The 12,446-nt window shown below is 39.9% G+C and overlaps 1 protein-coding gene across 1 annotated transcript; it reads left to right on the plus strand.

Annotated features, from left to right (window-relative positions):
- Window positions 1-7,791: 7,791 nt before the first annotated feature.
- On the plus strand, window positions 7,792-8,784 carry LOC311622586 (olfactory receptor 7E24-like; the record flags this gene model as incomplete). The annotated part of the gene is made up of 1 exon (XM_084883838.1): window positions 7,792-8,784. The coding sequence occupies one exon, from the start codon at window positions 7,792-7,794 to the stop codon at window positions 8,782-8,784; it is 993 nt and encodes a 330-aa protein (XP_084739964.1).
- Between the last annotated feature and the right edge of the window lie 3,662 nt (window positions 8,785-12,446).

A 12,446-nucleotide genomic window follows, 5' to 3' on the forward strand; every position in this document is an offset into this window, starting at 1 on the left:
CATCCAAGCACAGTAAACAATGATTGCTGGGCACACCTCTCAGATTTTCAGCATTTGTGTATGTCTCAGTGCTTTTTTCTCTTTCCTTCTCGTTGTAGAACTTCCACTCAGCCAGCCTTCCCGTGGTTCTGGGTGATATACGTTTTGTCTTTTAGTTGTAGTTTTGAAATTGTTGTGCCAGGCAGCAGTTTAGGTGTTTATTTATGCCATCATCTGGGTTTCTCGTACAGTGTCTTTTCATTGGAGCATTTAAACCATTTTCATTTTAGGTTATTATTGATAAATACTTTTTTATTCCATTTTTAGTCCTTATGCCTATGTTCCTTTCTATTTCTTCTCCTTACAGGAGTCTCTTTAGCAATTATTACAATACTTGTTTGGTGGCAATAAACTCCTTTAGCCCTCTTCCATCTAGGAAGCTCTTTATTTCACCTTCAAGTTTAAATGATAGCCTTGCTGGATAGACTAGTCTTGGTTTAGGATCCTTGCTTTTCATTAAAAATATCATGCCACTCCCTCTGGCTTAGAGCATTTCTGTTGAGAAATCAGTTGACAGCCTAGTGTGGGCTGGATGTAGGTTACCGACTACCTCTCCTCTGTTGCATTTAATATTCTCTTTATCTTTAACCTTTGATATTTTAATTATGGGTTTATCTTGATTGGGACCCTCTGTCCTTCCTGAATTTGCAAGCCTTTTTCCATCAACAGCATAGGGAAGTTTCCTGTCGTTATTTCTTCACACTTATCTCTATCCAAATCAGTTTCTTCTAGCTTTTGTAACCTCATGGTGCATTTTACCAAAGTCCCCGTAAGCTACCCTCATGGTTTTTAATCATTTGTTTTCTAGAACTCTTCTTTATTCTATCAGTGGTTCTGGTTGTTTTCCATGAGTACAATCATACTATCTGAAATTACTCATTATTGTGGTTCTTTCTTGTTTTATGTTTTTGTCCTAATGCCAAGGTTACCTCTTCTAGAAATATAACAGTGTTTAAATGAAGTTGTAACTTTATTCACTATAAAGAAACATGATTCCAAGTTTCATGCATTTAACTTCATACTAGTTAATAGTTCTAATTTAATGTACATATTTTGTTTTTCTATATTCTTGTTCTATTAATATTTCTAATCTGGAATGGGTTATAATTTACCAATTGCAATTTCAACATCTCCAGAATTTTTTGTAAGTTTTACTCTTTGGCCTCTTAATATGATAACCACAACTTCCACTTATTGACCCTATAGAATGTGTTCATTCATAATTGAATGAGCAAGGCTGTGTTCCAATACAATTTTATTTATGAAAACAAGGTGGCACCCTAGTCTTAACCCAAAGATCATACTTTGTACTTAACTTAGAAGTTAAGTCAAGCACTTTAAATACATTTGGTTTCCCCTCAGCATAACACCATAAAGTGAACAATTATTTCAATAATATTAAGACAGGGTCAGCAAATTTTCCTGTAAAGAGCAGGTAGTAAATATTTTAGGCTTTGTAGGCCATATAGTCTTTGTTATAACTACTCAACTCTGTCATCATAGCACAAAAGTAGCCATCAACAACACATAAAGACTATCTCTTCAATGAAAGGTATTGGGAAATTGGACAGGTACATTCAAGAAGAAGAAGAAGGAGGAGGAGGAGGAAGAGGAGGAGGAGGAGGAGGAGGAGGAGGAGGAGGAGGAGGAGGAGGAGGAGGAGGAGAAGGAGAAGAAGAAGAGGAAGAAGAAGAAGAAGAAGAAGAAGAAGAAGAAGAAGAAGAAGAAGAAGAAGAAGAAGAAGAAAGAGGAGGAGGAGGAGGAGGAGGAGGAGGAGGAGGAGGAGGAGAAGAAGAAGAAAAAGAAGAAGAAGAAGAAGAGAAGAAGAAGAAGAAGAAGAAGAAGAAGAAGAAGAAGAAGAAGAAGAAGAAGAAGAAGAAAAAGGAGAAGGAGGAGGAGGAGAAGGAGGAGGAAGAGGAGAAGGAGGAGGAGGAGGGGGGAGGAGGGAAAGAAGAAGAACAAAAGAAAGAAAGAAAGAAAACCACCAGTTTATACCATACATAAGAATAAACTCAAAATGAATAAAATATTTAAATGTAAGTCATGAACTCATACAAATTCTAGAGGAAATCAGGCAGTAAAATCTCAGGCATCTTCTGGAGTATTATTGTCTCTTATACTTCTCCTAGGCCAAGAGAATCAAAGAAAAAAATAAGCAAATTACACTACATAAAACTGAAAAGCTTCTGCACAGCAAAAAGAAAACATCAGCAAATTAAAATGGAACCCACTGTATGAGAGAGCATATTTTCCAATGATACATCTGATAAGGGGTTCAATTACAAAATATGTAAATAACTTATACAACTCAACACCAATTGAATACAAATAGAGCCTGGAGCGAGTTGTAGAGGATCAACTGGGGGAAGAGGACATCTGTAATAGTTTTAACAATACAGATAAATTTTAAAAAAATAGATAGAGACCTGAAGAGACACTTCTCTAAGAGCACATACAGATGGCCAATAGGCCAATGAAAAGATGCTCAATGTCACTAATTCACAGAGAGATGCAATTTAAATTTCAATGAAGTATCACCTCACACCTTCCAGAATGGCTACCATCAATAAATCAATAAATGAAGATGTAGAGAAAAGGGAACCCTAGTACACTGCTGGTGGGACTGCAGACTGGTACAGCCACTGTGGAAAACAGTATGGAGTTTCTTCAAAACTTAAAATGTAACTGCTATTTGCTCCAGCAATCTCATTGCTGTTAATATACCCCTAGGTTTCTGAAACAACAATTAGGAAGAATATATGCACCCTTATGTTCATAGTAGCATCATTTACAATAGATAGCATCTGGAAACAGCCCAAATGCCCATCAGTAGATGAGTGGATAAAAAACCTGTGGTACATTTACACAGAGGAATAATACATGGCTGTATAAAAGAAGAAGTTCTCACTCTTGCAACAGCATGGATCAACCTGGAGATTATTATGCTAAGTGAAATAAGCCACTACCACCCCCACATCCCGCCCCAAAAAGAAGAGACAAATACCACCGGTATCACTTACATATGGTATCTAAATAACAAATAAACTAATTCTAACTCAAGGATTGATGACCAAAAGAGGGGTAGAGGCATGGTTACATGCAATAGACTGACAGATCTCAGAGGGGTGGTTGTAGAACTGGACTAGATTAACCAAAGAATATAAATGTGTATATGCATAACCTGTGAACACAGACAAAAATGTGGTGAAGGCCAGCGGTAGAATGCTGGTGGTTGGAGGAAGCCAAAGTGGTACAAAATGGGGGACATCTTTAATATTGTCAACAACAAAACAAAATAACATTGCTAGATAATGGAAATATACAATTTAATTGTGTTCTAATATGTCAATACAAATGAATTAACAATAAATAAAACAATGATAATATTTAAATAAGCAACAACAATATTACAAAGGAATGAACTCCATAAGAAATGAGAACTTATATTAAGAAAAGTATGAAGCTCTTCTTGCCAACGTAAACATGTTCAAATATGGAAAATTTTCATATTCTAGCATGGGAAATGCTTTTCAATAAACCAAAATTGCAAGTGAAATGACAAAAAATTTTAATAGATTTTTAGATAGGGAGGAAGAGAAAGGGGCAAGAAAAATATTGATGTGAGAGCCAAACATCAATAAGTTGCTTTTTATATGCCCCTAACTGGGGACTGAACCTGCAATCCAGGCCCTTTACCAGGGATCAAACCAGCAATCTTTCAGTGTACGCAATGACATGTAACCAACTGAGTCACACTGGCCAGGGCAGCAAGTGAGTTTTAAGTGGTAATAATGAATCTAATCTGTACGAAGAGAGTATTCCTTTCGGATAGGTGATTAGACACAGACAAGTGAACTTCCCCTGGGATGGCACTCCGCTCAGAAGTAATTGAGCTGGACCAAGGACACTGACTTTTTCCTCCCGTGGTTCTCTACGATTGGGACGTCTTCAGGGAATAGAGTTCATGGACCCATTTGGATAATTAAGAAGACTGTGCATTGAGAGTGTTCAAGGCCATACTACCATAAATAATTAGTCTGTCTCCAGCCTTTCAGTCTCCAGTCCCTGTCTAGCTGGCTTCACACCTGTGCCTCTTCCTTTCAGAATAGTAATCTCCATCAGGAGATCTGACCCGAGCCTGTCTTTCTGCCAGTCCTGGGGACAGAGCCTCAGCCATCATTGCTCAGCAGGCAGAAGAGGACTGGCCCTCCTTGGTCAGGCATCAGCGGAATGGCAGCCTAGCCCAGTGAGTGCCATGGGAGACAGTGGAGGGAGAGGGACTGGGGGAAACTGTTTGTTTATTGTCCTGACAAGGAGGCCATTTGGGATAGGCAGGTGATAGAGCACAAAATGCAGTTTCTATTCCAAGCACCATGAAGTTTATGTTTTCAGTTCATGTGGAAGTCCAAGAATTTTCATTCAGAATTCTGGTTTTCTCTTATAATAGTTTTAATTTGCAGAGAAATGATCCCCAAGATGGAGGAAACAGGACTCTCTAAACTGTCCCATAAGCCCTAGCTCTTTTGGCTCTGGGGATAGAGCATTGGCCTACAGACTGAAGGGTCTTGGGTTCAATTATAGTCAAGGAAATGTACTTTGATTGTAGTTTTCCTTGCCGTGATTGGGGTGTGTTCAGGAGGTAACCAATTAATATGTAATTCTCACATTGATGTTTCTCCCCCTCCCTTTCTACTCTTTAAAAATCAATGGAAAAAAAATATCCTTGAGTTAGCATTAACCAAAAATAAATAAATAAACAACCAAATAAATAAAAATAAATGTACCCTAAGTACTCCAAAATATGAAGTGTTGATGATGATGATGATGAGTAGGAGGAGGAGGATGAAGACAGTAAGCCAGATATCATGAATGGTCACTGAGGTTTTCCTAAGAGCCAGGCTCTGAGCTGAGTGTTGAACAACTTGTTTCATTTAATTTGCATAAGCAGCCCCAAGAAAGAGGAATGCACATGATTATCATTTTACAAATGAACACAGCATTTAAATATAACTTGGACTCCATTAAGTGGTAAAATAGGAGTGAATTCAGGTTTGAATCCAGGCATCCAGACTGTAGACACAGAGCACATAACACTATTCTCTGCTTCCAACCCAACCTTTAACTTGACAGGTCACTGCAGGGAGAGAAACCCTGTTCACTGTCCTCTTTCCTTTGGGGGTTCCTGGTAGACCCCAGCAGTGAACAATGGATGCCTCTTGCTGCACTGATGAAAAGCAGGCTAGCTCAGTTCAAAGTGCAAATCATAGAAAAATGAGCAGATTATAATTTAGGGCAGATCTTGCTCCTGCCCCCGCTATTCTTCCTCCTTCATTTCTGTACCTTAGCCCTCTCAGTCTCCCAAAGAGACATAAATTAAGGATCTCGAGTTCTATTATTAGGAAACTAAAACCCATTAAAAGATGGATCTTAGCTGTAAACTTGGTAAAGACCCTGGGCCTTCTGTGTTCATCCTTCTGAAGTGTCAGGAAAGAGTGTAGATATTTATCAGATGGCCAATTGGAGACAGGAAATTTAGTTTAATTTTGTCTGTTCTACTTATTATCTTGTGCAATATGGGGCAAGTTCTGGGTATCTCTGAACCTCAACATTGTCATCTGAGTTGATCCCTAGTTGTGACAACTGCACTACTGCAAGGATGAAACAATACATTGGCAAGTACATATATGATTATATATGTGATGAATGTATAGAGAAAGGAAAAATACATTTAAAATATTGTCATTAATATAAGTAAGATAGCTTTGTGCACTTTGATTAAAATATTATGTTATTTGAAGATATGAGCTTACTTGGATCTCTGACAGGATATTTAAAAAAAAAAGATTTTTGATTTCAGAGAGGAAAGAAGAGGGAGAGTTAGAAATATCCATACTGAGAGAATCATTGATTGGCTGCCTCCTGCACACCCCCTACTTGGGATTGAGCCCACAACCCTGGCATGTGCCCTGACTGGAACTAAACCTTCGGCCCTACAGTCCACAGGCTGATGCTCTGTCCACTGAGCCAAACTAACTAGAGCCCTGACAGGACATTTTATTTAGTCCTTGTACAAGTAGATACTGAGTGAATGAAGAAAAATGACTGAATCTCATTAATTTGTGATACCTCAGAGCCTGCCCTGTGTTTGGTTCAGAGTAGCCATTAAAAACAAACCAAAAAATTCCTGTTGAACATTAACTAGATTCTTTGTTTATACCAGCACAGAATAGGCAAAAAGGCTTCCACCCACTGGGTGATTTTCTGCTTGTCCTTTCATCCCATTCAGCAATATTCCATAGTACTAGAGACACCATGCTATAGGGACTATGTATATCTATGACATGAACTTCCTAGGAACGTATTATTTCCTTTTGTAAGACATACATCATTCAATTGCTAAAACATTCCAGTGATTTTTAATACTGATCAATTTCAAAGGACTGTAAAGGGGACAATTAATCTTATTTCATGAACTGAGACACTTTTAGGATTTCACATTTTGGATGCCAAGTCATTCCATGTTCAAGTTCCCTGGGACAAGGAAGGCTTTGGTGTATCTGGCATGTAATTAAGTAAAATCATTAAATATTTCTTTAGATTAAATGTCAATAACCTGGTGCTGCAAGAATAATTTAATCCTGATTAAAATGCAATAGCTGAATATATTAAAACTTGAATATATGCAAAATTTCTAGGGTACTAGTCTCCCCATTTTTAGGTAAAAAATGCCATCAGTGAGAGGATGAGATATCCACACACACTCTAAATTTACTGTGTGAAAGATGTGACACTAATATTTTCATCTATTGAATCTTGGCCCAGAACTCTGTCCCATCCACTAGATCTAAACAATCATATATTTTCTCAAGTCTGTTTTGTCTAAAATGAGGAAACAGAGGAAAAATACGTGATTACTCCTATTGGAACTCATTGAGGACATCTGTGAATAAGGGGATGGACTAAGTGATTCCTAGGGGTCCTTCTGGCATACATATTGTGGTCTATGGGGTTTTCTATACATAGTAATGTTTTTTCATCTCACTTAGGAAATGTAAGATATGTAAGCATTATTTCCTCTACAAGTTGAAAATTTCATGTGATATATCACAAAATGACTTTGGGACACCCTGTTTCTATATCTCAGCAATAAGTGCAAGTAATAGATTGTATTTGAATTTACTTATTTATTTGTTTTGGAGAAAAATTTGGGCAACTGATTTTTACAATGCAGGCAATTGTACTTCAGAATTATCTATCTTATAGATGTTCTCACTTCTGTGATTTGCATAGAACTATTATTATAATGAATTAAAAATAAATTTAAGTCTAATACTGTGGCAATATTATACATTAGCTTAAATGTTTAAACTAGATGCATGTACTTCACAGAAAGATTTAAAATAGAAGGTTATTTTTAAGAAACATGAAGTTTTTCAAAATTTCTTTATTGATTAAGGTATTACATATGTGTCCTCATCACTCCATTTTCCTCAAATTAAATCATATTGCTACCTGCCAGGAGAAAGGGAGTTTCAAGTTGTCTTCAGGAAGCAGTTTAAAGAGAATTGTACTAGTAATTCCTGTTAGTAGGAAGGATTGACATAAAAATTCTCAACTAGACTTAAAAAGACTGAGTTTTAGACATAGCTTTGGAACTTAACTGATTCCAAAGTAAAGACTCAGCACTGATTGCCTGCTTAGTTGTTTCATCACTCTAAGCCTCTTTCCTTTATTAGGAGGTGTCTCAGCCCCATGGAACTCAAGAATCTAACACATGTCTCAGAATTCTTCCTCCTGGGTCTCTCTGATGACCTGGAACTGCAGCCTCTGCTCTGGGGGCTCTTCCTGTCCATGTACCTGGTTGCCGTGTTGGGGAACATGCTCATCATCCTGACTGTCTGCTCTGACTCCCACCTCCACACCCCCATGTACTTCTTCCTCTGCAGCCTGTCCTTGGCTGACATCGGATTCATTTCTACCACTGTCCCAAAGATGATTGTGGGCATCCAGACTCACAGTAGAGTCATCTCCTATGGGGGCTGCCTGACACAGATATCTTTCTTGTTCCTTTTTGGATGTATGGATGGCATGCTTTTGACTGTCATGGCCTATGACAGGTTTGTGGCTATCTGTCACCCACTGCACTACGCAGCCATCATTAACCCACACGTCTGTTTCTTCTTAGTTTTGGTGTCATTTTTTGTCAGCCTTTTGGACTCCCAGCTGCACAATTTGATGTTATTACATTTTACCTGCTTCAAGGATGTAAATATTTCTAATTTCTTCTGTGATCCTTCTCAACTCCTTTATCTTGCCTGTTCTGATACCATAACCAAAAATATTGTCATGTATTTTGTTGGCGCCATCTTTGGTGGTGTTCCAGTTGTGGGGATCTTTTGCTCTTACTATAAAATTGTTTCCTCCATTCTGAGAGTCCCATCGATAGGTGGGAGGTATAAAGCCTTCTCCACCTGTGGTTCTCACCTGTCAGTTGTTTGCTTGTTTTATGGAACAGCTATTGGAGGTTATCTTGGATCAGCACTGTTGCCTTCCTCCAGGGAGAATGTGGTGGCCTCAGTCATGTACACTGTAGTCACCCCCATGCTGAACCCTTTCATTTACAGTCTGAGGAACAGGGACATTAAGAGTGCCCTATGGAGACTCTACTGCAGAACAGTCCAAAGTGAATCTCTCTACAATCCCTTTGGATTATGGTTGGTAAAACTCACAAAACCAAACATGTAGATCAGTGAATGTGCTTTCCTTGGTCACATTTGTTTTTGGTCTCATAGTTTTCATTCCTCTCTGTGCTTCACATATGAACTTTAAATCTTTTTATTTGTCTTTAATTGAATTGGCAGAGTACCCTGGGATCCTTTCTACATCATAATAGATGAATGAGAGTTTTTCCTCATTGATTCTGATATCCAGGTGAAATGCACAATTTTCTTAGTAGGTAATTAAACTTTATTTCTTTCCCCATAGTTTTAGAGTATTTTCCATACAAAATTTGCAATGTGAGTTATACAAATAATAATTTTTCAGGTGAGATATAGTGTAACAGCAGATTCTAACAGTTAACTGGAAAATTTAGAAATGACAACCTCTAGTCATGTGTGTATTTCTGAATAATACTATATGAAAGTAACTTTGAAAAGATATATGTCAAATACATGTATTCAGAGAATATCTGAGGATGAAATTTACTGGTTGTCATGTGAGGATTTTCTTGGAATGCGCTGGGTGTTCTATAAACACTGGCTACTAGGTCTGTTGGAGGAGTTCGTCAAGAAGATGTAACTGCCAGTCGACCCAAGAGCTGGGTTGTGGAATCAGAGAGTCCTAAGCCTCTCCCCTGTCCTTGGATTGTTCTTTTCACTTCCCTACCCTGAGCTAGAAGCTAACCTTAGGAGATTATCTGGATGTATATATGCCTGAATACAATTAGATTGTCAAACTTTAGAGGGAAGACAGGGGAGAGTGCATGGGAGGTAAGGGGGTACAAAGTGGGATAAGGTAAATAGATTGACCAATGAACTCAAACACATATATGCATAACACATAGACAGAGACAATAGGGTGGTGAATGTGCAATGGGGGGTGGGTTGTGAATGTGCAATGGTGGGGGAGGGACATATTTAATATTTCAACAATTAAGATTTAAGTTTTAAAAATTCCCTTACTGTATATAAATGTTTAAAATTTGGTGTATATGGAACACTTTCCTAGAAATGTACAATCTTCCAAAATAGAATCAGGAAAAAAAATCTGAATAGATAGATTACAAATAATGAAATTGAAGCAGTAACAAAAATTGAAAAAGCAAAAAACAAAAAACCTTCCAACAAACAAAGATGTCTCAATAAATTTAAAATATTTTATATCATATAAAGCAACTTCTCTGACCATCCTATCTAATAAAAGAGTAATATATAAATTGACCATCAAACCAAGACACAAGATGTCTGCCCCCATATGGAGACAAGATGGCCAACACAAGATGGACGTCAAAAGATGGTCTGAGGAGAGGTCAGTTGTGGGGAGCTAGGAGTGACCAGGCCAGCAGAGGAGTGCAGTTGGAGGAGACAAGGCCTGTAGGGAGGGCAGTTGGGAGGACCCTGGCTCGTAGAGGAGGCAGTGGAGGGACCAAGCCTTCAGAGGAGGGCAGCTGTGGGCAATGAGGCCATCAGGGATGACAGGCCTGGCAAAGGAGGGTAGTTGGGGAAGACCAGATAAACAAGGGAGGGAAGATGGGTGGGGTCAGGCCTGCAGTGGAGGGCATTGGGAGGGAAGGGGAACCAGGCATGCAGTGGAAGGCAATGAGGGGTGGATAAGGCCTATAGTGGAGGACAGTTGGGAGAGACCCAGGCCAGCAGGGGAGAGAAGGTTGTGAAGACCAGGGTAGTTGGGGAGGGCAGTTGGGAGGTCCAGGTTGGATGGGAGTGCAGTTCTGGGAAATCAGGCCAGCAGGGAATGCAGTTAGGAGTGACTGGGCCAGCAGAGGAGGTAAATTGGGGGAGATCAGGCCAGCTAGGGAGGGCAATTGGGAGGGACCAGGCCAGCAGGGGAGGGCAATTGCAGGGGACCCAGGCCTATAGCAGATAGCAGTTAATGGGGCCAGACCTTCAGGGGAGAGCAGTTGGTGGGGACCAGGCTGCAGGGGAGGGTAATTGAGGGGGGGGAGGGCAGGAAAGGCCTGCAGGGAAGGGCAGTTGGGGGGACCAGGCCTTCAGGGTAGGATAGTAGGGGATTGCAAGAACTGCATGGGAGTTCAGTTGGAGGGGACCAGGCCTGCAGGGGAGGACAGTTGGGGGGGACCCATGCCTGCAGGGGAGGGCATTTGGTGGGGACCAGGCAGGAAGGGGAGGGCAGTTGCGGGGAAGAGGCCTGCTGGGGAGGGCAGTTGGATGCCAGAAGTCTTGGATTCTGAGAGGGATGTTCCAGTGGGATCGGGCCTAAATGGTGGTCAAACATCCCTCAAGTGATCTGAGATTGGAGAGAGTGAAGGCTTGGCTGAGGGACACCTCTCCGCTCCCGTGCATGAATTCCATGCACCTGGCATCAAGTAATGGTACAAAACTAGAAATTAATCAAAGGGGGGGGGGGAGAAAAAAAGAAAGACATGGACGCTAAATAACATGTTATTAAACAATTAAAGGTCTAGCAGTGACATCAGGGAGAAAATAAAAAGATTCCTGGAAACAAACAGCTAAACAGTCCCAAGGCATAATTCATAGCATTACAGATCTATCTCAATAAACAAGAAAAATCTGAAATAAATAATCTAATTTACACATACAGGAACCAAAAAAGAACAAAAAGCAAATCCCAAAGTGAGTAAAAGAAAGGAAATGATATAGAGTGGAGCAGGAATACATCAAATAGATTCTAAAACACTACAAAAGATCAATGACACCGAATGCAATTTTGTTTATTTGTTTGTTTTTGGAAAAGAAAAAAAGATTGACAAACTTTTAATGAGACTTGTCAAGAAACCAAGAGAGGACCCAAATAAAGAAAATCAGAAATTAAAGAGGAGACATAACAAGTTACTTCACATAAATAGTATGTGAAGGATACTAATAAATAGTATGAACAACTATATCCCAACAAATAAAACAATTTAGATGACATGAACAGTGTTGAATGGAGAAGAGACCACCCAAGAGGCAGAGACCCCTACCCGGGAAACAACTCCAACTAGCCAATTGCGGAGTCAAATAACAAATTTTATTACAGATTCGAATCTGGGCTGCCGCCGCCAGGAAGAAGCAGGCAACAAACAGCAGCAAGCAGTTACAAATCCAGCTTTTTATGCACATTTCAAATAAGGGGGTGGAGGTCGTTTCTATATCACTTAACCTTGTGGTTGCATGCATCGGCCAGATGGCCTAATCTCCCTTCTTGGTTCGTTCTGTTCTTTTAGCCTTGACTAACCCAGACTGTTGACTTGGCCTTCAGGTCCAGGAGGGGGAGGGAGGAGTAACTTTCTACCCTCCAGGCAAGGTCAGTAATTTCCCACTCCTCAGCAAGTAATCGAAGGTCGAAGTCAGATAGCAAGGCTAAAATTCAAACAGCAGTTTTTACCAAAGTATGGTTGCCATTATATTTCATTCCCCACTGTTTTTTTATGTACATGAGTCAAATCATTGACTCATCCTACTTCCTTGCTCTCTAGTCCCCTAGCACATTTAGCCTTACTTAGCCCCGGACTTTCTCACTTGGTTAGCAAAAATGTTTTTACAGTTACCAAAACCTCTAGTACCACAGTTCCCATTAGTACTGTCCTCACTGAAGTCCAATTCCCCTCCTGGCATCAAGTCTCCTCCTGGCCTGTGTGGAGGCCAGGCTAGAGATCTCACGGGTGAGGCTGCTGGTTGCCAGGATCCAGGTTGTTTTCTGTGCAG

Source organism: Pipistrellus hanaki (genome assembly GCF_964339955.1).
Source record: "Pipistrellus hanaki genome assembly, chromosome: 5".
Lineage (NCBI taxonomy): Eukaryota > Metazoa > Chordata > Mammalia > Chiroptera > Vespertilionidae > Pipistrellus > Pipistrellus hanaki.